Source organism: Cygnus olor, chromosome 10 (assembly GCF_009769625.2).
Source record: "Cygnus olor isolate bCygOlo1 chromosome 10, bCygOlo1.pri.v2, whole genome shotgun sequence".
In the NCBI taxonomy this organism is placed as follows: domain Eukaryota; kingdom Metazoa; phylum Chordata; class Aves; order Anseriformes; family Anatidae; genus Cygnus; species Cygnus olor.
The window spans coordinates 14,790,200-14,817,177 of NC_049178.1; the positions used below are offsets into that span (position 1 = coordinate 14,790,200).

Genomic DNA, 26,978 nt, shown 5'->3' on the forward strand with positions numbered 1-26,978 from the left:
AGGGCTCCATTCCTTGCTTTGGAAGAGCAATAACTGGGCAAGGTGTTCTTACCCCTTGCCTTCTTGCTCAGCCTCTGGGGCAGTCTCGCTGCACACCACGCCAAGGGAGAGGCACCCAGCCAGCCGGCGCCCGCTCCCACCTCCCTCTGCTGCACGTGCTGCCGAGGGGGCTCCGGGTCCATCCAGGGCACCCTTTGTGTGGCACAGTCTGGGGAAAACATACTGCTCCATTTCGCTTTAAAAGCTGCACCCCAACAGCCAGCAATCTGGAGCCCACACCCAAAGAAGCTGCTGGATGGTGCGCGCTGGGGCTCACCCTGCCTGGGAGCAGGACTCTGCATCGCCCCAAAGCCAGCACCCGCCAGCGGGATAACGGCACAGAGCAGGGGTTCTGCTGAGCCTCAAAGCCAACAGCGAGGGGCTCTGGCTGCGGCCCCTCTGCTCCCAGATGGCTGGGGCAACACGAGGCCGATCTGCTTTGCTTTTCCAGGCCTGGGACTGATAAACTGCACTCACAGCGACGCGCCAACGCCTGCGACGAGCAGCAGCGCTCAGACAGCCTGGCAGGGGAAACACGCCCTCTGCTAATTCTTCCCGTAGACAGCAGATAAGCAGAGGGCAAAAAGAAGCACAGCTTACACTGCACTGAACCACTGCGGAAAAGTTCGTTATTGCCCCCAGATTTGTTTGCAAAGTTTGCTCAGCCTGGGTGCAAAGCCTGCGGCTGGCAGGGGCTGCAGCAGAGGCTGCTGGTGCCCTGCTTGGGGGAGGAAAGCAAATGCATCCATCCCAAGGTGTGTGCAGCGTGCCGCATGGCTGGGGACGTTATAATGCCATCATGTCCAGGGAAACACCAGCCAACGTCTTCCTTTCAGTTATAGCTTATCCACAACCAGAATATACGACGTATTTTGTTCTTAGGGAACAGGTGACGGAAGCATCAGTCAAGTTATTAAGAAAAGGATTCAAGTTTTACTTCTAATTAACTGTGATGAGACAAGAGTCAGACCACAGTAATTTCACTCATTAGCCCAACAGTTTTACCCAGCCCGTGTCAGTGTGTCTTCACGGGGAAGCAAACGAACACTGACGGGCTGAAGCAGACCATCGCGCTGGAAATCAATGCCGCTTTCAGGTGTTGTGGGCCAGTGCCACGAAGGGCAAAGTGTGGGCTCCGTGCTGCCAGTACCGCTGTAAATGCAGGCTGAGAGGTGTTTGCAAACCCACCTGGAAAGGGAGCTCGCTGCTGATTTTCAGGACAGGCTGACGGGCTGGCAGAGGTGCTTACAAAAGAGTGCTTGTCACACAGATAAGGCAAATGAAAATTTATGAAAATTCAAAGCTGGTGGGGAGACGGAGAGAAGCTGGAAGGGAGCCATGCAGAAGCATTTCCCAGTCCTGCCACAGCCACAGCACACACGGTGCAAAACCTGGACCCGTTCCTCTGCTCCCAGCCAAAGCGCAGAGCAGCTGCTGGTGCTCTCCTAAGGCTGGGGATGGAGATCTCAGAGGTCCTTGTGGTCACAGCACGGGTTGAGCGTCGTGGAAACCTGCTGCAGGTAACAGCAGGCTCCAGATTTTGCTGGATGCAAAGCCAGACACAAAGATATCATCAGCTTTTTAGCACAAGCTTAGCTGACTAGCAAAGCACAGTGGCCTTATCAGGGGGAAGGGGATTTTACAACACCAGAAGCTTCCTCTGATAGGTATAGTTGGCCCAGATGACATGGCCACAGGTAGCACTGAAATAGGGGTCCCCATGGCAGAGCCTGTAGTTTCCCCGGGTGCTCACTGCTCCTGCATTCGCTTTTATTTCACCAAAGGGAAATGCCCTAGTTCTCCCCAGGCTGAACAGCTGTGCAAACCAGCCTGAGCTCCAAAAAGGCTCCGCATGAGGTTTTGAAGGACTTTTCTCCCTGGTGATGGAGGCAGAGGTTGAGCACCACATTCCCACAGGGAGAGCAGGACGAGGTCCGAGCCGTGCGAGGGGAGCGAGGCCCTGGGGGCCCCCATCCCAAAAAACGCCTCCTCCATCTGCTGGCACTGCCTCCCCTGCAGCCTTACGGAGAGCGAGGGGGAGGTTTGCTGAGCCCTGCCTTGTGCAAAGAGCTTCCCCTTCCGCATAGCTAATCCTGCTAGCCAGGTATTGAAAACAGAGCGACTTCCATGCTAATACTCACTCCCAACAGAAATTATGTCATTCTCCAGAAGCTTAAATTACAGGTTTGCTGCCTCTAAGCATTAGAAAAGCCCCAGAATTAAATCCTTTGCTACCAGAGTACAACTAGGACCTACGGCAGGGAACATGTTGCTTGATGCAACAGGGCAATCTGTGGGGAGCAGCCAGTACAAATTGCCACTGGGTTCAGGGTGGCAGCCAGAAAGGCTTTCATAAGCAGAGATCATCTACAGAGCAGCGCAGCAGTGATTAAAGACTGGTTTCTGCATCCCTGGGAACCATAAAGTGAGAGGGTAGGATCACATGGGCTCATACAAAACCGTCTGAGTTCCTTAGCTGAGCGTAGGTCAAGGGAGGATGAGGGGCCAAGGGCTCGGGTGGGTATCAGTTAAAAGGAAACAACAGCTGCAGAACTGACTCAGCCCTCGATCCACGCTTTGGGTTTTAAAGAAGTCCTCCATCATGGGAGGGAGGCACGAAATCTGGTTTGTAAACAGAATTTATGAGGACTGATGCAGTCCTCGCTGCCGCCTTTGCCACGAAGATGCCTTAGTCAGGGACGTTTATTATCCTCTCCCCACTCTGCCATAAAGGACTGCCATGAAGAAGAACAAATACAAGATAATGAAGCTCTTTACAGGATAAAAAACAAATCCAAAATAATTTTGTATCTCTTGAAAAAAATTGGAGGTGTCTAGACAGAAGAAAGACAGAATTGGTCTTGAATGTATTAATTCCAATAAGAAGCTGAACCCCTTAATTAAGGGGAAGAGATTGAAGCCTGTTCCTCCTCAGGAGACTTTCCCCAGCATTACCTCACCCTCCCTGCGACTCTGGCATCCTTTATCCCGCCTGCGATATTTATAACCGAGAGCAGGGGACTGAGATCTGGGTCACAGACAGCCTGGGCAGCCTCGGCCAGAGCTGCTGGCACTGCAAGGTGCCCCAGCCCAGTGCCCCTGGGGAACTGGGTCTCACCGGGGGAAAAGAAGAGAGGAACGGGAGAGGTTTTCATCAGTTTGGGAACTCTGCAACCAGAGCAGAACTGAGGCGATGGAGATTTGGGATGCTCTCTGCTTTGAGAAGTGACAGCCATAGGAACCAAGATGCCGGCCTGCAGGCCCTCTCTGCTTCCCCTCTCCCCTAAAAAAGCAAGTTTGCATAAGACATTCACCCTCAGGGCAGCTGGGCTTCAAACACTAGTGAGGTTATTGCAGGCTGCAATAAAGTGTTTCTGTCCTTTAGGCGGGTGATGTGACAGCGTAAAGGCAAGCAAGGCACAACAAAATGGCGCCCCTCGGCACCTGCTCGACCAGACACAGAGCTAAGGGAATGAAACTCTCCCATCTCAACCATTCTATGGGATTTCAGGAAAGAAAACTTTATAAAGACTCTCTGAAATAGCTACAGAAAACCCCAAGCAGCCAACCAAGAGAAAAACACAAGAGAAAGCAGCTCACTTGGGTAGCCAGAATAGAACTGACAGTGCACAAAAATCCCACTGTGAACCCAAACGCTCTTCTCCTTGATAGACCTTGGGGAAGATCCCTCAAAAACCACCGGGTCAGACCCAGAGTTTCCAGTCTGTAACAGCAGTATTTTCCAGCAGCAACTGCCCCAGGAAGGCCCCTTCTATTCCCACCCAGCCTGGGGGAGGACCTTACCTGACAAGCGTTGTACAGCAGCTGATGTTCGAACTTCTTGATCCCCAGAATGTTCTGGAACATCTCGTAGAGCTGCTCCTTGCTGAGGATGAGTTCAGAGGCCGCGCTCGCTGTCATCCTGGCCTGCTGCTTGCGGGGATCCTCCTCGCCACGGTAAATGGCGTCAAACTTGGCCATCCAAGAGCTCAGGACCGTCTCCTTGCTGAGGCCGTCGATTTCGGGCAGGCTGCGCACTCTCTTCTCGATGTGCTTCTTGAAGACCTCTCGGGAGTCGTTCGCTGAGCACCCTCCGCTCTGCACCATCCTTGCAACGCGGTCGCTTTTCAAGAACACCTGCGACAAAAGGGTGACTTAAAATGGTGTCACTTAAAAAAAATAAATCTCCCTCCTCACTCCAGAAGCAGCACAAACAGGGTTTCACTGCCGGGAAAGCCACAACCTCATCGCCAGTGCGCTTTCCCAGTCAGCAACCAGATGTTGCCAGGCTGACAGAGGTTTCATCTGCACTTTGGGAAGCGTAATGAAATCAGGTGAAGCTTCTGCTTTGTGTCTGCTAAAATGGACACGCTGTGATGCAATTAAGACTTCGCACAACGTTATGGTCACACTTTGCCAGATACATAAATGCCCTTTGGGAAAGCAGTATTATATTTTGTTCTATCAAATGTTTTAATAAGAAAGTTACTGTATAACAACATCCACCTGACCAAATGCTGCCTTGTCAGAGGGAGCCCTGTCATCCTACTCAAGCTAACAGCATCGCATTGATCCACGTAGCCAGGCACTGGAGGAACCTCTGACATAAGGACCAGACTTCTATTTAACTACTAAACTGGAGGAGATCTTTGCAGGCTGCCTGGTTGTTACAAGATGAGAGGAATAAATTTATTAGTCTAATGCCAATGTTACCTTCAGTTAAATAACACGTCCCAAAACTTCTCTCATTCCCTGGTCTTTCCAAGACGTGCAATCAGCACTGGAAGAGCACCAACAAGCCCACAGAAAGACAGGGATGAACTGCCCTGTCTCTGCACGCTGCAGGTGAACATCAAGACAACTCAGATCATTAGAAGGCACACAGCATGTGGCACGGCCACAGGTGGAGGAGGCCAAATCCATCCCAGTGCTGCTGAAGCAGCACAGGATGGGTCAGGGCAGCTGCAGGCTCCCTGGGGAGGCTGTGCAGAGGGAACAGCCCGCGAGGCACAGGATGCTGACAGCAGGAGGGAGGGAGAAGGCATTCGAGGGAGGTGCTCTTTCTGCTGCAAGAACAGCAGAAGGGTCGAGACATAAAAGGGCCCTGCAGAGCAGGTGATCCCACGGGAACAACAGAGAGCCAAAGGATGAGAGAGGGACAGCGGGATATTGTGTTGGCTCTCCTCTCCCAAGCCCTGAACAGAGAAGAGCAATCAATGCCTAGCAAGAAGCGCTGTTTTATTAATGATGCTGAGAACTGATCAATGCTGCTGGCTGGAAGAAGCTGTGCCAGCACAGGGGTGGATCCGTCGGCTCTCGATAATTAAAGAGCTCAAGGATGACCTAAGGACATGGTAGATTTTTACACCACTCAACAACATGGCACTCCATGTTCGCAGATGCTTTCTGGGAACTCACCTAAGACCAACAATCCTACGTTTACCCCTTGATAGCTGACTTAACAGGGGAACATGGCCATGCAAACATGTTCAGGGCAAGAGCGTCAAACACATCCCTGACCTGGCACATCATCTTTGCCTCTTTCTCCAACAACAACAACAAAAAAATAAATCCCTAGGCAATATTTGAAGAGAAGAGATCCTATTCTGCACTGATATCCTGAACAGAGATGTTCAGTTTCAGCTGAGAAAAAAACAAAACCTAAACCAAGTTCTAGTCTTTTCCAAGCCCAAAGCTCATCATGCAGCTTTGTAAGTCTGTACCTAAATGCAGATTTCTAGATAGTGTCAATCCAAGGGACAGGTACTTGCACAGAGCCCTGAGACTTGCAGGAGTTAAGATGAAGCAGGATCTGCTCTGACTGCACCATGGCTTGATCAAGGATGAGCACCTACACACGCAAGGGAAGGAGGGCACCATCAGAAAACGCTGCTCCTGCATCCAGAGAGGGCAAAGGCTTTCTGCTGCCAGGCTTTCCTTGTGCCACCACAGATGGTGCTGAGGAAGACATATGCAGCCATGCTACAACTGCACGGAAGCTGGAAGTAAGCTGTTGTAAATGAAAGGAAACTGACAGCTAAAAAGAAGCAAAAGAAAGTTGCACTAAGGGACAGAGTGATGCATCATGCTTTCTGCGGCCTGCATTAAGTAGGACAATGCCTGTGAAGTGTCCTGTTGAGCTGAAAATGGACAGTTTACAGACATCTAGTTCTGATCAGCTGTTCTTTTTAAGTTTGATTACTTGATGTAATTACATAGCATAGGACTTCTGGAGCTGGTCAGGACATGCTTTTAGCCAGAGCCACCGGGGAAATGGAACGTATTTTGTCTGTTTTTAAGCAGTTTCATTTTCCTGCCCAATAATCTTATCTATACAGATTATGCTGCTCTTATATCCTAAAGTGCAGCTCACGCCATCTTCAAAACTTTCTCTAAGAGCATCTGCTCAGTGAAGCCGTGATAAACTGATGATCCCTTGGCAATTTCTTTTCTGATAAGAGATGTAAATTACTCGCAGCTTCCTTCCTGTACAGAGAATGATGGAGCAGTAACTATTAGGCCAGTTTAATAGAGTTAATCCAGGGATAATTTGTGCTTTCCTAAGACAGAAGCAGCTGTTACCATTTTTCTGTTGTTGTTTTAGAGAGTTAAAATTCTCTTCAGTTTCAGTATCTGATTTTGGTCTTCTCTTAGATCACACTTCCACGGAAATATTTTATATAGACAATTCAAAATCTTCACCTTTTATAACAGAATAGCTCTAGGGAGAAAGAAAAATGGTTTGCAGAAAGGCTAGCAAAAAAAATAAGCGGTGCTTCTCATACAAATTACAAGCACTGATTTCCTTCAAAAACAGAAGCTCTTTCCTTCTGAGAAAAGATATGAAAGGCAGCATTAAGGGCTGCACACAAAGAGGTGAAAAAAGAAAGACATACATAATTATTCTTTTGCACAATTATGAAGGATGTTTCACATTATTTAGTACCATCTAGTTTTTGTAGGTGTACATTCCTCTTTCTCCCCCTTTGCTTTAGAGCACTTGTATGTGCATGCAAAGACTTACCAAAAAGAAAAGACTTTTGCTGAAAATCCCAAAATCTATTAGACACAACACAAAAGATTCAGCAAGAACTGAATACGCTGCCCATTTTTAATTGGTGTTTTTCACACAGAGCACACGACATTTATTTCATATTGCACTATCTTTCCTGTTTTTAAGTAGGCTGTTTAAAACATCAGGAAGGTATTTTTCAGCTTAAAAGAAGGACGATCTTCTCCATAATCAAGCTATGGGATACAACACAGAGAATGGGGTTGCCACTGTTGCCTTATGGATGACGCATCTCCAAACGCTGAACCTTACAAACCTTGTGATGTGTCAGACATCAAACAGGAGAAGCCTTGCACTTGCCTTTTATTTGTGCTTTGTTGACAAAGAATCCATTAGTTCAACATTTGACCCAGTCTGTGAGTGGAGGCGAGACCAGTGATTCACATGAATAGTGAAATCATCTCTCCTTACCTCATAGTAGCTCTGGACAGCGTTTATAAATGCTTCATCTGCCACAATCTGGGTTTCTCCATTGAGAAAGGCCTGGAAACGATCTTTGATTGTCTGGAGCTGCTGCTTACTTATCTGCAAAACATGCCAAAAGGACAAAATTAGTCGAGAAAGGTTTATGTATGAGGAAAGAACAAATGAGTTCTTCTACAATATCTTATCAGCATGCTTATGATGTGCATTTTTGCTCTCCTTTGAGGACAGCAGCAATAGGTGAGGAATAACCCGTGTGTTCATACACACGTGTACTCTTCATCCTGTTCATCTAAGAATCATGAGCACCAAAATCGTCCCGAACATCATTTCTAAACAACTCTGCCACCACAAAATGCATGCAAGACTTCTACTACTTCAGGTTCTCTAAAGTCAAAAGCAGACCATCGTGTGTGTGCTTCCAAAGGCATAAATATTTCAGGGCAGTATTTTCCCCAGTTACCATCTCCTCGCCTTTCAGAAGATGAGGTTTAATGTCTGACCTGGAAGCCCTGCGATTTGGCTGCAAAAGACAGCAGTCATCAGCACTCTGGGGTCCCGGCCTTTACTCTTGTTTTTTTTTGTTTGCTCATTTCTATGGGCTTGTCACGTAGGAAACCCCATTCAAAACCAATGGTTAAAGAATTTAATGCCATTTAATGCCAATTCAAGGGCAAGCCTGTTCTTATCCAAGCAAGGACTTTCTTTGCTGTGTCTTTGCTGCTCAGAACAGTTTCTGTCCAGCACGCAGCTGGTACAACTTACAAGACAGTTCTAATTTTGGCACAACGACACCAACAGAAGGTTTACAGAGGTTTTTTTCCAGCCTTGTAAGATAACATGCTATTATTTTGCCAATTTATCTGTCGGTTTAAAAACAGATATGGCTTTAAAAAAAAAAAAAAGGAAAAAAAAGCCTTTTCAGCTTGTTGCACAGACAAAGCCACAGCAGGTATGTAAGCCACGTACCAGCATTCCCAGTATAACATCTTAAGATGCAGCTAACGCTCATGCTGAAGGGCTGCAGGGATTTAGCTGTAGTTGCATCAGGTTTACTACGTGGCTACTTCAGGTTTGACAATAAGAATTAATTTAGGCAAAAGAGAAGGAACCAAACAAGATAAAGGTCTAGAAAAGGGTAAAAGGAGTGTTTTTTTCCCTCAGTTGTATGCCAGCAGGAGAAACAAGCCCATTAAAATAAAAGAAAAAAAAATGGCTTTAAGTGTCCAAATGGCTTTGAATAAAGTATTAAAAACTACAGAGCTCTAAATGACTAAAGCATAATGAAGCCTGGTAAACACCGCTAGTGATGAAAAGCAGGAGAGGGACCACTTGGCAAATGCAACGATAAATATCACTACATCTAGACGATGCGCCATGCGGGGCATTTAGGGACCGTGGCAACGAACACCACGAATGCTGATAATTAATTCTGCAACACCACGCTGAGGAGGGTTAGCGAGCAATAGCAATTTGATGTGATAATCTGGGATTAGTTTATCCTGGTGCTTATGGAGAGGTGTTCATCAAAGTGACATAAAGCTATGCTCTGCTGCAGAAAACATGGAACAGCTGGAACTAAGGGTCATTCCTACCCACAAAACAGCAGCCCAGGAAGCACCTGGACTTCATAGGGTCTGACAAACGCAACAAGGCTCAGCAGCACTAGGGCTTGGGCAAGCATCATCCCTCTGAACCGACCCACCTCGGTCTTGGCCACGGTCTGCAACAAGCCCTGCAGAAAAGCACTGCCGAAAGCCTCTGGCTTTAAGGCTGGCAGGATTTAATTTTTGTATATAAGAACATAGCTGCCATGTCAGGCACCTAAAACCCTTTGTGGTGTTTGCCAGGAGCATGATAGACACCACGAGCTCTTGAGCAATGCACACAGCGTCAGATGTAAAACAGGCTCCAAACCCATCTGAGCTGATGGAATTGAAAAGAAAATCGGGCCAGCAATAAGACAAGCCATAAACAATGTAGTGATCAAGTGGGAGATACCTGTGGGAAGGAGTTAGGTCTGTTTTTATTAAGCATTTAATTATCTGGAAGAGGAGAAAATCAGAATGTTAATTAAATGTATTGATGATATTGCATTAGCAACCGTTGTGAATGTCAAGCAGAAAGGATGAAAGAAGAGAGGCCATAAGAAACTAAGAAAAATAGGAAAACTGCAGGTAACATTGAAGTCAGTGTGTTGAGGCACAAGGGAAGACATTCTAAGAGCAAAGATTTCCTGAGCTAAGGCTTTTCGTAAGAGAATTTTTGATGATGTGCATGACATTTTTATTATTTTTTCCAGGTTATTTCTCAGGACAACCTCCACAAGACCTTGCGTGTTCAGTTTCCATAATAATACGCAGCAGCAATACTTTCTGCTCCTTCCTCAGTATTGAATGGGCTACCTTCAAAACAAACGATGCTTCTTGAAATTCCTAGAAGCTCCCAATACTCATCTCGCACATGAACTCCCGGGGGTGTGGAAATGAATCACCAGGTTTTTCTCTATCAGAGTGTCATTTGCCTCCCCCTCATCCCAAGCTCTAGGCAGATATTTTCCACATCCGTGGCAAAGAAAACCCTCTCCAATCACACCTTGCATGCAGCATGGACCAGTCCATGGCTAACGGGACCCTTGGATGTCCATCCCCGCCAGACTCTGAAACAGCACTCATGTATCGATCTATGTCCGCGTCACTGTTAGGGATGTCAGCGAGAAAGTCAATTTCAGCCAGAATTAAATTGCTCTCATGCTAAATTTAGTTTCTGCAGCACTTTCTGTTGCAGAAAGTCAGCACAGGAGTGGATGGCGGTAAGACCTGCAGGAAAACGAGCCCCGTCTGACATGTTCCACATTCAATTTTCTGCCCACGCTCCCCAAATCCTCCTGCATGGGCTGGCAGATTCTCTGTGCAAGAGTTGGTGGAAACCCTTGAACAGCCCTCCGGAGGTGCCACACGCCAGTGCCCCCTGCCTGGACCATGCATCTGGTGCTGGGGGAGCTGCTCCGCGGCTAGATGCTCCCCTGCACGGGCACAGCCCCAGCACCACACCTCAAAGCCCTTGAGTAGGGCCTTTAGGCACGAGCTGTGCCACCAGCCCATCCGCAGACTTACAAAGGCACATCCCTTGAACACTCACCTTGAGGCTTAAGTGCTTTTCAGAAGGGTAGTATTTTAATTCTTACTATTAGAAGCCAACGACCAGTTAGAAATGCATATAAATGAAGTCAACAGCTTCCACAGATCCAGTAAGACCATGAAGGGGCCCGTACAAACCCCTTCTCACCTGGTTACCTTCCGTAGCGTGCTTGCAAATAGCAGAAAGGAACAGAACAACATTCCCATCGAAGCACAACAATACGACATCACAGCCACCTGCACCACCTGAGCCACGAGGTCAAACGCTGCTTGGCTGTAGCCTCAACACGTGCAGGGCAGAGCCTCCCTGCAGCCGAAGCAAATACAAACCCACGTGCCTTCACCCAGGGGAGACAGAACCAGCAGTAAGCAGGAGCACCATAGTGGCCAGCAGAGATCTATTCTAATCGCCCTCCCTCTCTTTTCCAGCCCTTGCTGCTTTCCCCACACACTTGCAGTGTGTGACAGCCATCGAAGAAGGACTATCAGTCATTTCTGCTCTTGTCAGAAATTGCAGGGTGCCCTGCTTGCATATATTGACTCTGGACCCAAGCGAACTCTCCCAGGTTACTGCTGCGGCGTGTTTATGCAGTACAGGATCTCACAGCCCTTATCTGTCTAAAGCACACAAGTACTTCGGTTGCCAGCCACACACGTGCATATTAAAAATGCAACGAGTTGAGCCAGTGATGGTGCACTACTGGTGCTGCGATCCGGCAGGGCACCCATGGAGCTCTGGCATCAGCAGGCAATTGCAGGGCTTTTACGAAAACACTCAGCAGAGATGTGCCCTGTAACAGCATCTGTTCTTGGGAAGAGCTCATCAAACACTAGATGACCCGGGCACCCAAATGCTTCCCACCTTCTTGGTCTGGCTTTAAAGAAAGAGACACTGTGTGCCCAGCACAACCTGGTGACCTCAGACACGGGGAGGAACAAATCTGGCACATGCCGTGTCCCTACCGTGGTCTCAAGCAAATCATGGAGACAACTTCTTGAATTTACTTGGTGCAGACCTCAGCAAACGGCACACCAGCCTCCTCAGGGCAAGCGACGAGCAGCAGCTTGCTTTCTACGCGTTATTTTTGCACACACTCCATCTGACTGAGAGCTGAGCACAAACCTGAACGCAGGGAGCCAGGGCACCTTCTCCAGAGCTGTTGCAGCCAGCGAACAGCTGGCATTCAGCGCCGCACGTTGTCTCCAGCCTCCTTCGCCTACACCGTGGGAGCGCGAGCCTTGCAAAGAGGAGCTGTTTGCAACGGAAAAGTTCCCTGACAAGGAAGTTGCACGTGGCAACATGCCTCCCGAATGCATACCCTCTCCAAAAGGCTTTGCTGTTTGAGCGCACACGAATGGCGCACAGCGGTACAGCTCACCAAAGGTCTACGACACACAATAACACATTACACCTGGATTTTGGTTTCGTACCTCACACTGTGTCAAGGATGGGTTCGAATCAGTCTGAGAGTTGCACGCCTTTGCGCTTTGAAAAGGCTCTGCGCTACAACAAGTTCTGCAGATTTTCAGGTTTTTTAAGTGGATTTTCAAATCTGCACGTGCGCAGGAACAGTGACTTGCACTCATGGGGCAGTTGTCTTGCCAGGCTTTGCATGATAAACATCAACGGTATAAAGCATCCAAGAACCACAGCCAGCACGCCTTGAAAGCTAATGTAAAGGAGAGTATAATAAGGATTCATAAAAATTCACCAGAACTGTACGCCGTGAGCTAGGCACCTACCCGATGAACTCGATGGCTTTGTACAAGCGCCTCTGAAACGAGCGTGCCACAGCCCCTGCTGCTGCCCTGCTGCACAGCAAGGAGTCGCCAGCTCGCCACAGCACACGGCTTCAACACCGGCTGGGGTAAGCATCAAACCACACAGTATAACTCCTCGCTAATGTCGGTGAAGTGAGATGTGGCCAGTCCCAATCACCCCGAGGACTCGAACCAGCCCCTGTGGACCTGGGAGTTCCTGCATTTACCCGCAGGGTTTTACAGCCCGGAGCCTGGGAGCCCTGTGTTCTGCAGGCAGTGTCGGGGTTGGCATCACCCGCACCTCACGAGAAGCAGCTCAGCTGAAGACTGCAGGTAATTCCCACTGGAAGCATCTCTGCCTTTTGTCTCAGAGAGATCAGCTTGCAGCACACGACCAAGAGCAGCATAAAACTTTCTCCTCAGGACGCCTGCTGTTTGGGTACCACTGCAAGGAGGAATAGTTAGCTGCTCAGCATGCTGTTGTTCTGGGTTTGGTTTTGTAACATCTAATAAATATTTTATTACTCCTCAGCACCAGGTAATTTAGGAAAGAGCTAAAGCAAGCTTTTGAATGAGCATCCCTCAGCATTGCTGTTTCCACAGTCAGACAAGTGGCCGTGGCATGAACTCCAGGGTGGGAAGGAACGTGCTGGGGGGAACCTGTTTGGGGACAGCCCTGTCCTTCTTGCAGGGCATCCCCCGAAGGGGCCAGACCAGCCACTTACCTGGCTGAACAGAAGGAAGATGCTCAAGAACACATCTGCCACCTCTCTTTTATCACATTTAGACATGCCACTAAATCTCCAAACGCCTCCACTGACACGTTGCCTCCAGCCTCTCCACCTGCACTGCACCGATGGTGCCAGCACATCCACACAGCCCAGGAGAGCAGAGTCTGAGCCCTGCTTCTGCGCCCCCTTCCTCCTCAGAAGGCCCTTTCGACATGCTGTATTGTCATTTCAGTTCTGATCCCTTTAGAATTAGTTCACTATTAGGAGCAACACATTCTCTAAACGATTTCTGCTTGCACACCGATGAGGAGAAGCATCACTCTGAGCTGTAGGTGCTTTACGATTTTGCCAAGCTTTGCACAGTCGACTCCGAATCCCACCGGCACCCCAAAAGGCACCCAGGGGCCCAGCAACGGGCACGACAACGCAGGAACAACCCCAGCAGGCTGCTCTGCAGCAGGAAGCCGCAGCACGTTCCCCTGGCACCGGTGCTGCTCCCCCTCCGACGGGAGAGGGGACCCCAGGGGGGTGACTCACGTCCCCAGCATTTGTCTCCTTAATTGCAAACCCTCCTGGGCAGCCGTGGCTGCTCTGCGAACTGCTGAACGTCGACGGCTTTCTGCCGGCACCGTAAGCGAGCAGTATTAACTGTCGGTCTCGGGGAACTGTTCCCAGCTGCCCAACGATGTATTTTCCCGTTGTTTCAGAGAAGTTTAATATTTGTTGCCGGAGAGCTCGTTGTGCTTTGCCTCCTGACAGCCACAATACATCTTCCCAGGGACGCCAGGCTGGCACGTCTTCTTCCCTTGCAGGCTGGCTGTGCGTGGAGCACCGTGCATATGCCTGGCTGGCTGTACAATTCCCTGCTCACGGTCGCTTGATTTATCGGCTCCCCAACACTGTGGTGTAGAGGGGTTCTGGAGCACCGTTCCCAGGTGACACCCACTCACTTCTCCAGGCCCTTTCCCTTCTCTGAGATGAGTGCCTGGAGCCGGCTGTGGGGCAGGGGTGCTACGGGAGGGAACTGCATCAGTCCGCTCCCCTCGGCGCCCACGCGATGCCGCTCACTGCATCGCAAACAGCCCAAAACACTCCTCCGCAGGGGCACGAATGCTCACATTTGCAAGTGCCTACTCCAGTCGCTCCGATGTGCCTCTAGGAGCATCCCAGGAGACCACTTTGGCCTCTCAGCAAGCTGTAGGTGGGCAGCCCTTCATCTCCAGAGCAGAGAGGGCTCACCCAGCTGGTGCATCCTTTCTTGTCACAGCCTTTGAGGCACAGGAGCAGGCAGGACCCCGGGAGGCTACCACGTGTTTGTGTCCCCTCCTGCCCCAGGAACCCACCCTGGGTCCATCCGTGCTGCCTGCCCCCTCTCCATCCCTCCAGATGGATACACCAGCCAGAGACTGCAGCAACCCCTTACGTAAGGCAGCCCAGCAATATAAATATCTTTCTTCCCAGCCCAACCATAAATGTTCACTTCAGCAACTCGACTGCAGGGGTGAGAAAATCCACCAGCTGCCCCACGGAGCGCCCACCCAGCCACTGCCCTAGCACAGCATCTCCTTTGATCCTTGCCCTGAACCTCTCACCGCCTCCTATTACAGGCAAACTCCGTCAGCTTTTCAGCACAAGCAAAGAGCTAAATGATTTCTGCCCTTGCTGGAACATTCTTTTTTGAAGAGGTATTGCTGGGTAAGCAGTGGGCAGGCAGGAGACCCATCCCTTTGGCTGGGCCGGCTGCAGACGGAGCCCCCAGAGCCAGCAGCGCACGTCCCCTTTCCATCCCACCAGACTATGCCCAGCAGCAGTGCCTCCCCTGCGCGGGGCAGCCACGGCTTACAACGGCTTATCAGAGGAGATAAAGCACGGGCTCTGAGCAGCTCTTTGAAACGCGTGGACACTTTTTCATTCTCTCAAAGCCATTTCTTTTCTGTGATTCCCCGTGCCAGCTAGGCATGCTCCTCAGACCCGTATGAATGGCATCAAACATTATTACAACTGCTCCTACTTCCTGAAGGACAACGATGTGCAATGCTGTAAGGGGAAAGCAAAGCCGGGATTTGGGGCTTGCCCCGCTGACCTTCTCCCTGATGCTTTCCAAGCTACGCCTTCCATCTGCAGCCTGCCGCCACAGGGAAGGCTGGACGTAGACAGGCCAGAAGATGCCTGCAGCCCCTTCCCACTGCCTGCTTCGGTTCCTACCTCTGTTTCCATCTGTTGTGCCCATCCAACACTCACAGCAAACCCTGAGACGACCCCCTAAGGGCTCCCTTTTCCATTAAGGCTCATTGGGAAAAGCAGCTCTGGCAGCCTCAGGAGCTCCTGCCTCCAAGTCTCCTTCCCCCGCTGCCTCCCCCTCTGGCCTGCTGTGCTGGTGCCTCCTCTGCGCCCGGTGTGCGAGCAACCCCGAGCTGAAGCCGTCCAGAGCACGGCGAACCCGGATCCTCTCCCAGTCGGACCGTATTTTACCTCAGCAAGCCATCAGCAGAGCGAGCCTGCAGCAGATCCAGCAGACCACGCTAGCCCTGCTGGGTATTTTCCTTTATACGATCAAACAGATACATGCCCCTGTTTTTCATTGATTAAGAAAAATATGACTTTGATCTCAGAAGAATTGAGAAGCCAGCGCAAAATACAAGCAAGAAATAGCAAAGATAAAGCACTCGGCAGTGACTGAGCAGAGGCTGAGGAGCGGTTGCTGCTCCGGGGAACCTCTGTGGCGACTCCTGCTGCGACAGGGCCTCGCCTGGTGAGCTCCGCTGGGTGAAACGCATCATCCCGGAGTCAGTCCTCAGCAGAAAGCCCGGCTTCATCCTGCTGGTGGTAAAAATGTAGCTGCTCTGTTAATAAATCAGGAAAAATAACAGAAATACAGCTGGCAAACATAACCGGGAGGCAAAGAGAACAGAGGCTATCTGGGACGGGCGGAGAGACGTGCAAAGGCTTCCCATGCTGGTCCCTCTGGGTGACCTAAAGGCAGAAGGCAAATCCCTTTATTCCCGTGAGGTCTCTTCCGCGCTGGACACTGCGGCTGGCTTCTCTCCTCCCCTCTACTGCCCCAAGTCCTTCCTCACTCCCTCCCAAGCCCCATTCATTCTGGTTTACCCCAAGTTTTAAGGGATGTTTATGCAGCATCCTCTGGAAAATCCTACCAGCAAGGACCTTGGTCAGAGGTGCCGGGCAAGTCATGCTTGCTTTGGCTGCTGTAGGAGCTCTCCACAAAGGCAGAGCTGCCTTAGTCTGCCCTTTTACTCCTCCAGCACAGAGTGTGGCAGGCGTGGCCCACTGCTGCTCCGAGACCTCAGCAAAACAAAACACCTTAGACCAGGAAAGGAAGATCTTTGCTCTCCTCTGGAGCCTTCCAGGCAGCCTTGCCAAGTAATGTTTTCACTCCTTCTCTTTCTCCTCTGGATGTAGAGCAGTACACTGTCTTCTGCAGCTTATGAGTGCTGACACGACACAGCTCCTGAGACAGCGCATTGCATTTCGTGCCTAGAGACCACAGCGTGCTGCACGGCGAACGGGGACAGTGTGGAGCTGGAGAACATCACGGTCACCTCCCCTCAGCTACCCGTGCTGCATCCCTTGAAAAAATCCGAGACAGGCTGAGATACAGAGCTGCTGGCATTTATGCTTCTTTCTGAATGCTCTGAGGACAACTTGCAGAACTTGGATGCTTTACAGCCTTATTGACAAAGAAAGTGAAAAAAGTCAGTTTGGATGGATGCTGCACTTCATTGCCCAATGGTCGCACAATCCTAGCACTGGTTCGCTGAGAAAGGCATTTCACCTTTCAGTTCCGTCACTTGCAATAGATAGATTCTGTATTTATTTTAAAGAGTTTCGTGCAAAATAACCTACGACCTCTACAAAGGTACTCACAAATGATGCCCAGGTGCCCAGTGAGAAGAATTGTGTAAAAGTGAATGGTTTTACTCAGCTGATGAGCGTGGCCGGAGTCCCTTTGCCCAGGGACAACCTTGCAGCCCCTCCTGATGGGTAACTAACACAGGACCATCTCTTCCCCCATCTGGGCAGTGTTATATGGGCAGCACAGTGTGCAGGAGATCAGTAACCTGTATTGCTGCAGACACCACCCTGAGCACCTCACTTCTTGGACTGCTGTAGTGACTATTCAAGGTTTGGTACAACCGATGTTTGGACTGAAGGCAACCAGCAGATCCAGGACAGCTCAATATCCATAAATTACAGGAGCTTCCCAAAAACGGGGGGAAGGATGGGGTGGGAACACAGCCTGGCCCATGCTGGCAGGTCCCTCTGAGCGAGCAGCATCCCAGGACTCAGGCGAGTCCTCGCTCTCCAACAGCCCAACTGTGTCTTTTGTGCCTCGTCTCCCATTTGTGAAAGGGGACCAGCAGCACTTCACCTTCCTCCAGAAGTGGCTACACGCATGAGAAGACTGAGAGCCTCTTGCAGACTAGGTATGGCTATGCAAGAAGAAAAGCCAGCTACTTTTAGAGAGACGCTTTCAAATCACTATTTGAACTATTTTCATCTCAATGTTCCCACTCCAGGCAGACCTTCCGTACTGCAGAAGCTAATCGTCCTTCCTGGTTAACGTATACAGCAGCTCACGCTGACTTGAAAACGTTAAACAACGTGAGCTAGAGGTTTCCTACTGGCACTTCAGATCCGCAAACAAAAAACACAGTCTTGTCCCTTAAAAAAAATAAAATGTCCGTCCACCATCACTAGAGTTATTTTCGTACCATTTTCATCATTAGGCTCTGACTCCTCCATGTCACAAGCTATTTTAAACCTACTTCTCGCCGAGCGGAAGAGACAGACAAATGAATGGAGGCTGAAGGACTCCTGGCGTGTCCCAGCCTCTGTGGAAGTGCCGTTTGCAGCTCGGCACAGCTAGCAGGGGAGGCGATACCTTTGATACGACTGAACAATACAGCAAGAAACGGCGAGAAGCTTCCAGGCACACAAGGCAGAAGTGCCGAGAGCTGCCTGCGCTCCCACGGAGAGGTGGGGAAACTATCAATGCCCAAATCAGAGCGCTGCCACCTACAGCAGCCTGGGACAGAGGTGGAAGGGGAAGCCCAGGCAGGACGGCCCAAGGCTTCTTTCCCAAAGGCAGCCAGTTTTCAAAGCACATCATCAAGAGACCTGACCTACTACGTGCTGGGGCTCCGGCTAAGTACAACTTGTTGTGCTTGAAATTTTCCCTTATTCCGTGCATGTGCTCTGATTTCCTGGAAGCAAACACAAAGAAAGAAAACATCCCCGGTTTTATGAAAATCTACGAGCCAAACAACATCTCTGATCCAGTAAAAGAGAACTTGTCTCCTTCAGACAACACTTGAAAAAGGTTCAATCAATCACTCAAGCCAGAACAGAACTTGTTTCTAGATGAAAAAAGAGAAAAGGTGTGAAACTGGAGCGTACCTCCTCCTCCTCCTCACATTTCCTGCTAAAGTGAGTAATCTCAGACTTTACAAGGGCACGTTGTTTGGAGCTGGAAGAAAAAGTTTGGTAAAAGGTAGTTTGTTCTGAGGCAGCAAGCTGCTGCTAGAAAACAGAGCACTTCAGCTTCGCGTCCTCATCACTGTGCAAAAACATGGGGCACGGGAACGTACATTTGCATGGCTGCTGCTGTGTGCCCAAACAGCTGAGCAAATGTCTGCGCCTCCAAAGACATCAGGATACGTTATTTGTAATAATGATCACTTCCACTGGGAAGATTTATTATTATAATTGTTAATTACTTTCAGGAAAGGCACTGTTAAAAATTATCCAATTTTTCCAAGCCCTGCTCTTTGGCACAGTTTATAAGAGGAGGCTGGGAAATGAAAGGAACAAGTTCTGCGACTCTTCCCAGAGATGGGGCAAGACTCCCACGGGGATATACCCCCACGCCTGGTTTACCTCAAACAAGTTCCCAGCTTTCCAGGCTCAGAGCACACTCACCCAAGATGGGAGGCTGGAGGAAGCAGTGGCTGCTCCTCAGTTTTGTGCTGTAAATAAGAACAAAACGTAGTTATGGCAAATGGCACTGCGGTGCACGCAAAGAGCGCGTGCAGCTCATGTGGGGCGCTTGCAAAGAGGGCAATTAGCTGCCTGCATGCAACCAGTGGAGCTCAGTAATGGTCTTTAAGATAAGAGAAAGGCCATTTGCTGGCTGGCTGGCTTTGCAGCAACGGTCTGAGCCCTGCTTGAACCGTCCCTGGGGGCATCTGGCAAGGACAAGAGGGACGTGACAGCGCCCCGAGTGAACATCCCTCTTCCTTTGGTGCCTCTAGCTGGCATGCTGGCTTCCTTCTGCCTTTCAGCTCCTGCCCAGCCCAGTCAGAGCTAAGTAACACCCCTCAGTGCCGCTTTCCGTTACCCAGAACCAGAAATCCAGCCTCATGTGGCAAGACCCAGCTGCAAAAATACTTCACGCTGGCCCCGTGGCACAAAGACCTACACGAGTAAATGCATCCTACCCTGGTCCGGCGCAATCAGCCTCCACCATCCATAGCTCGGCCTGGAGACAAACAATCCTGGTAAGCTGGAAGTCAAAAACCACAAAGTGAGCCTTTTGGGGTGACTTTGGTGGCGTGCAGTGCCTTTTCAGACCAAAGGTGAGATACTAGTTGGAAAACCCCAGCTTTCCCAACAAACCCAGCAAAAAGCAAGTTTGGTGTAATTATTATTCATTAAGTACATTATTATTCATTAAGTACCTTAAGTACGGCAATTTTCAGCCTAGCAGTTGTTCATAAAGATCCTTTACAAAAGCACAGCTAGGCATTAAAGACTTTCAGTTAAGGCAACAAAAGCTGTTTTAAGGATTCCTCTGGAGTGGAGTATAATGAGGGTCATCTGAAAACGAGAAGAGACTCCTTTTTCTTCTTTGGGCTTGAGGTGGGGTATTTCTAAGGGCTTTGAGCTCTCGTCACCTCTCCTGGGAGGTTACTGTCCCCTGCTACCACCTCGTTGGTGGCTGGAAGAGCCCAGGAGGAGGGATGAGGGCAGGTTGCACGCGGAGCTGCCGGAGCACAGCCCTAGGGGGCTGGAGGAAGAAGTGCCTGTTGTTACATCTGGTAAGGAGCGTGTCTGCATTGCCAGAGTACGAGCTGAAACCCCCACAAAAAGCAACAGAGCTGCTGCGGGTTTGAAGCATATAATTTCAGAGGAGGGATGGTAGGAGCAGAAAACACGTGGGCATAGAGAAGGAGGAAAAAAACAAAATCGGATTATTCTTCGCGAAAGGCAGCTGTGCTAGAATTTGCCTACAGCGTTCTCCATCCTCGAGCTGCCCTTCTGTTCGCAAGTTCCCTGCAAGAGGTGTTGGAAACCGTAAGAGTGAAAATCATGACAAAGGGGAAAAACAAAGCCTAAAAAATGAACACAGCGCATCCAATTGCTGTTCTGTCGCTTTCCTCCTCCCAGCAAGCACAAGGAAGGGCTATGCCTTGGAAGCAGGCTGGGGCAGGTCCCCGAGCACGGTGGCAGCTCCTGGGACAGGACCTTGTGTGCCGTGACCCCACCGCCAGCAGAACAGATCCCACGTTGTGTGTGTGTGCGCGTGGTTCCCAGCAGCTCCGCTCACCTCACCTCCCTCTGTGCTTGAGCACTCCTAATAGAAGGCTCAGCCCACGCCAAACAATTAGAGATAACTGTTACCTGTGGAAGCTGGGAGGGAAAACACTAATCTTAAACGTTGCTCAGATGACTGAGCTGCGAGTGGGGCCGTTCACCTGAGAGTGCCCTTTCCGGACGAGCTGGGAGCCCGGCTGCGGGCGCTGAGCGCCGCGGTGCGCAGCCAGCATCGCCTGTGCCATATTGCAGGAGTGGCCCACACAGGCGCCGCGGGAGGAGGCGGCGCTGACTGACAGCTGTCTCCAAGGCAAATGCCTCCTCGGCCGGCTCGGGTGGCAGTGCCAGGCTCCCCTGGCAGCTGGCAGAGGGCCCAGCACGGCCGCGGCTGAACGGTTCGGGCACGGAGCGGCACGACGGGGCCGTGCCTCTTTCACCGCGGCCAGCCCCGCTTTGCTGCTCAGCCCCAAAGCTCAGGGAACGGCACAAGATGGCGAGGTGAGTGGGCAAGCATCCTGCCCACGCTGACAGGGGAAGGACAGACTGGTGCGAAACTTTTGTTCCACCTCCGAGTTGTTCCCTACCAGCCTTCAGCGCCTGGCTTGACACGCGCGGGAGAGGGAAAGCTGCCGGCTCCAACCCAAACCCTGGCTGCAGGGAGAAAGGCAGGGCGGGTGGCAGTGAAGGCACCTGGGATCCTCAGTCCCACTGCCAGTGGGGAAGCGAACCCCAGTCCTGGTGCAGAGACTTGTTCCTTCGCTGGGGAAAAAGCCAAAATCTTTGCTGGCCAGGCCCAGATGCAGAGCTCCTGGGCACGCTTCACTTTCAGTCTCCTAAACCTTGCCATTTCACCTCTCTCCTCCATGCTATCCTCCAGGGCGTGCCTAAGCTCCTCCGAAATTTAGGGGGCAGAGAGAATTTCTCACTTCCTCTTCTACGCTATGACCATTTCTTTTCAAGCCATGTACTACTTCATTAAGCTTTGTGATTGATTTCTAAGAGTTTTCACAGAAATGTGATTTTAATGAGCAAAACTGATCTCAACTCATCCAGATACACCTGGGAACCAAAGAAACTGAAATGGCACCAGGAAAATAAAACCAAACCAAACGATGTGAGATCAGAAAGCCTGCAACGTGGCAAAGGCATCTATCAGCTAACAGATCTACGCAGAAAATGCAGGAGAGAATAAAGACATTTATCTTGAGCAACCCAGAGTCTGCGAGGAGTCAGTGAGAGCAAGGCACAACAATCCAACAGAAATAAGACTTTCCTCCCCTTATTCTTGGTGCCTGCAGAACAAGGATCGGCCCCTACCTCGCTCTTCAATTCTATGGGCTCTTCCCGAGACTGGGAATAGCAGAACATTAAGGCAGCACAGTAGGCACGGCGTGACAGCGAGACCCCTGGCAGTAAAACCTCGGCGTGATGCCCGAAGAAATACCTCCGTGCCGCCGCGCCCGCGGGTCCTGCAGCCTCACGAGCAGGGGGTGTCGTGCTGCCGGTGCCAGAACGGGATCTCCATTAGTGTTAATAGGAACTACTGACAGCAGCGGCAGACGAGAAGCCAAAAAGCCTCCCATCTCGATGATCGCCTTCGATAACGGCAGGACCGCATTAAGTCGGGCGCAGCAGCTGTGCTGTGCAAAACGCTGGCTGCTGCAGGGTGAGGAGATACCCAGGGCTCTCGGGGAGCTCAGCAGGCTCTGAAGAAGGGCTGGGATGGGTGGTCGGAGCCAGAGCAGTAAAAATGGCCAGCGAAATAACAGCCACAGCGTCAGCAGAAGGAAAAGCCCAGCATTATAACCCTAACCTAAGTCATTTGGCACTCCTGCTCTTACAAATAGATGCTCAAAAGCAGGGCCCCCACCCATAGCAGTGTGATTGTACAAGCTACAATCCACCCTTTTTGCCCACAGAGGGAACGTAGCAGGCACGTCTCAACCTCGTGTCTGCTCTTCTCCATGTGGAAAGAGACCAGGGTGGTGGTGAGACCACTGCTGTGGCCTTTGGCACATACAGGAGCCGGTTGAGAGCACGGAGTAAAGAGTAGGGTTTGCAGGGGACAAGGGGAATGTCTTGGGTTTGCAACTGAAGCTGTAGGTTAAGGCTCCACCTCTGAAGCACTCATGCATCTTGTTGACCCTTGCCATTTCTGGGATTTATTTCCTTCCAGCATTCATCCCAGCTGCCCTTTCTAATTTAAAAGGTTATAAAACAGTGTTCAAGAGGAGGCCAGTCTCTTCGAGCCACTTTCCTTCAGCAACAGCACGGGGAGCAGGAGGGGTTCACTGCACACGGACTGGGGATGGACACCAAGACTGACCGGCACGCACGAAAGCAGCGTGGGCAGCTACAGCATCTTCTCCAAGTCACACGTTTTGGGGCATCAACTGATCGTGATCAGGGTCAGGGAGAATTTTCAATCCTTCAGATACAACACAGCTTGACTTCCCAGCTCTGCAGTGAAAACATTTCCTTCACCAGGGCTAGACTCCTCACAACCACGGGCTTCTGTAGATTTCGAGCATCCTTAAAGAACAGGCTGCTCTTCATGCAGCACTGCCTTTTCTGACACACACTGCCAGCCTCTCCATCTTCTTAAACCTCACCAGGCTGGTCTCATATAGAAGTTCGCTTGTCAGCTTTCTGCAGATGGCGCCTTTATCAGAGGAATAATTTGGGGCGTGCAAAAGCCTAGATAAAATTCAGCCCCAAGATATAAACACAGCCTTCGTTCTTTGCAGAAAGAGCCAGGTACAAAACAACAGTCCTACAAGAGTGGATAAACCAGGTGTCAAAGTTATTTTCTTTAAAAAAGTTCAGCAAGCGGCTGTTGAGCCTGCCGTGGCTGTTTATCGGGTGTGTCACACGAGGCGAGTCGCTGGCACGTCCTGGGCCCGTGCAATTTGCAGCAAATACCAGGTCCTGCAGCAGGTTGCTGCCAGCTGCGAGCGTCTCCTCACCACCCCCAGCACTCATTTCTCATCCGACATTTCTCATCAGACAGCAGCAGATCATTTCATCCTGCTACCTGTGCCTTCGAAATTCAGACTGGAGGAAAAACAGGTGAAACAGCATCGCGTCACTTCAGCAGCTGGCGGAGCCGACTGCATGCAGCTCTGCCTCGGCTGCCGGCGGCTCAGGCAAAGCAGCAGACCTTTCATCGATCTCAGGAGCCCTGGGCTAGAAAAACTTTCTCAAACCCAATTCATTTGGTACTAGGAGACAGCGCTGAGACCACCTGCACGACGCAAAGCACCACTGAACGCTCCCTGCAGCTCCCTCCCTTTCCAACACCCCTGCCTCCTCCTAGGCCAGCTCTGGGGTTTGCTGCTTGAAACCGTTTGATTTTGCTGTCAATAACGGGACTGTCACAGCTTCAATGACCAAAAAGCAAGCCCCCCAACCACAACACCCCACCAGCTCATGCCCCAGGGTGCTCGCAGCTCAGGTAATTTCCCATTAGTGTCTGTGGGAGCCCAGCAGCGCGCAGCCCCTGCACAAGCACTGTCCTCGCCCACCGCGCAATATCTTTTACTACACACTTAACCCGGCTGCCTTTTTTTACTGCCTTTTATTTTTTCCCTCTCTCTCCTCCTAGAAAGGAGCTAATTAGAGTGGAAAAGGCTCTCTGTGACTCTCACACGTATGACTTCTGCACTTCAGAGATTTTTATTTGTGTTATGCGGCTGCCACGCACACGCAGTATGTGGAATTACAGAGCCCACAACCCAATCAAACCCCATTAACAGCGCCAGGTAGTTAAATCACGCTGTGATAAGCAAGGAAAATGACTTCGTGTAGGCATGGCAAATTCTCCCTCGTACCTCGGTCAGAGTGGCATCTAGTACCAATTATGGGGTTGGCGCAAACTCCCCATTAGTAAGGGTAATGGTTTAACTTCACACTTGGAGCGCGTAGCTGGGGATGCATTAAGTCATTTGCACAGCGTTACTCAGCCGTCAGGAGGGGGAATACAAGCTGAACACAACCAAACGCAGCTGTACTGTGTCGTAAGGGGGAAAAAACTAAAAAGCAGAAGCATCAGATAGACGGGTAGACAGGGGAGCAGGCAGAGGGGCCACTGCCTGCCCTGGGCAGGGAAGGGACTCTGGGATGGGGAGCGGGAGCAGCACGAGAAATGTGGGCACTGGGAAGGGCCGGGGACCTGCAGAAGACGGGGGAGCCTGAGAACACCCCCAGAAGTCCTCCAAGAACAGGGAAATCTGCCGCAAAGAAGAGAATAATGTACTCCCCGTGTCCACAACAGGAAATTAAAGATGTCCATTAGAGCGAAGAAGCCAGGAGTGACCTGGGTGCCCCCCAGTCCTGTGCTGAGGATGATGATCAGGCAGCTGCTGCTCCCTCCAGCCCTACTTTAGTAGGGCTCCTACTCCGGACCCCAGGCCAGCCACATCAGGGCAGCTCAGGCCACGCTCTCGGCTTCAAAACTGCTTTCTTCTCCAGGCGTCCGAGCAGAGCTCCTGCTCCAAGCGAGCTGACAACTTCACTGGCTTGCAAGGGGCTGCCCTGCCAGCACGCTCCTTGGGCAGGCAAGAAGCCAGTGCCACGGTGAGCTCGTGCTGCAGATGTTCCTGCTTTTAAAAAGCCCAGCACATGGGAAAACGCTGTCCAATACTGAATTATTTTGCATTCCCGGTCCTGTGACATATTGCGAACTGCCCAGCAAACCCCTAGCCCGGTGACGATGTCGTGACATTGCCTGACATCGTGAGGTCAGCCGCGGCATGCAGCCAGCACCACTTCTCCCGCCGAGGCCACGCTGCAGCCGGGCGCTGCGCTGCAGCGGTCCCCGCGAGAGGCACAGACTGTATTTATTCTGGTACATTTCAGTGGGAAGCTTTAATCTGCGTAATCGCCTCAGAGGAGATTTCGTTCAGCGAGGGGAAAGCAATTACCATTTCATCTGCAACCGGTTGCCTTCCCGGGGTCTCCACCCGTCAGAGCTGGAGGGTCCGGGCAGCCCCCGTGCACCTGCCTGGACGTTTCTGCGAGACGGGTTCGTGCCTCTGCCAAATGCATCTGCAGATGCTCGAGGTTTTCCAGCCGCTGTTCAAAGACATTTCTCTCCTCCCAGCTGCTTTTGCTTTTATCTGACAGTCTGCATCCCGCATGAAGAAAGCGGCTGGATATAATCCTAGATTAAAGGGATTGTAACGCAGAATTAAATACAAGCCATACCCTTGATAGAGCCTGCTGGCGTCATTCACCGGGCGCAGGGCTCGGCCGGCTGGGAGGTGTGCAGATGGTGGCATTTCGGGTACTCCCTGCAGCTGCCGATTTTCCTAGACAGGCATTTATGTCTCCCCACATAGGTGAGGGGGAAAAAAAAAAAAAAAAAATCAATCCTTCGTGTTTTCATGTGATGCTGCATTATAATCCCACGGGGATTTCATTCTGAAAACTGGAAATTAAAATCCTGGTAGCTCCAAACCCTCAGCAGTGCCAGCCCCGCTGGAGCTCTGCGCCTCGGTGCAAGGAGGGTCCCCAGCCCCAGGCAGCACTGCAGAAAGGTGCCTGTGCCTTGCACCAGCCAAGGGGTCCTGAGGACAAAACACATTGTCTGCCGCAGCAAGGACCACAGGAGCTGAGCAATGGCAAAAGCCCACCAGGAAATCTTTGTGACTTGATCTTACCTCAGGAAAGCCACAATATTCTTCTAGGCACGGCTGCGTATCTTCAAAAAATAAAAAGCACTTTAATCTTCTGCTCTTTCCAGCCTGGCAGCCAAAGCAGCTTGACTTGATAAAGAAACTTGAGAGCTATGAAAACTACTTATTAAAGGAGGAAATTTCCAACTGTCTCTCTCTCGTAAATTGTGGCAGCCAAAAAACCCAACCCTAAAATAAAGATGTGCCTGAAGGTAGCAATTTTACAATCAGCAACATAATGATTTATATCACTGCTGTCATCTTTGTTGGGGAAAAGTAAGCCAGGTATTGTGATCATTAGCTTTTTGATACAGATGATCATTTTAAATGAGGAAAAACACATGCATTTTAATAAGGAGCTGAAGGAAATAGCCCCAAAATACTAACAGCGGAATCCGCAGCTGGTGCCAAGATCGAGGAACACGGGGGATGGCTGTGATGCCAGCTCCTCGCCGCACGTCTCGCCAGCGGCGTACGCACAGTGCGGGGGGAGCCCAGCCCCACGGCACGGATCCGCACTGCCCCACACGAGTCTTTGTGGCGGGGCTGAGGCTGCCCTCCCTCTTTTTTTTCCCCCCCAAAA

At 50.7% G+C, this 26,978-nt stretch overlaps 1 protein-coding gene across 12 annotated transcripts in view; it reads right to left on the bottom strand.

The window, feature by feature from the left end:
• The window catches only part of CADPS (calcium dependent secretion activator), a 203,115-nt gene that overhangs the window by 158,871 nt on the left and 17,266 nt on the right, over positions 1-26,978 (bottom strand). For all 12 annotated transcript variants that reach the window (XM_040569331.1, XM_040569338.1, XM_040569336.1 and 9 more), the window contains exons 2-3: positions 7,523-7,636; positions 3,844-4,176 (exon numbers count right to left, since the gene is read on the bottom strand). In XM_040569331.1, the coding sequence (XP_040425265.1) occupies positions 3,844-4,176; positions 7,523-7,636 (447 nt within the window). The remainder of the gene's footprint in view (positions 1-3,843; positions 4,177-7,522; positions 7,637-26,978) is intronic.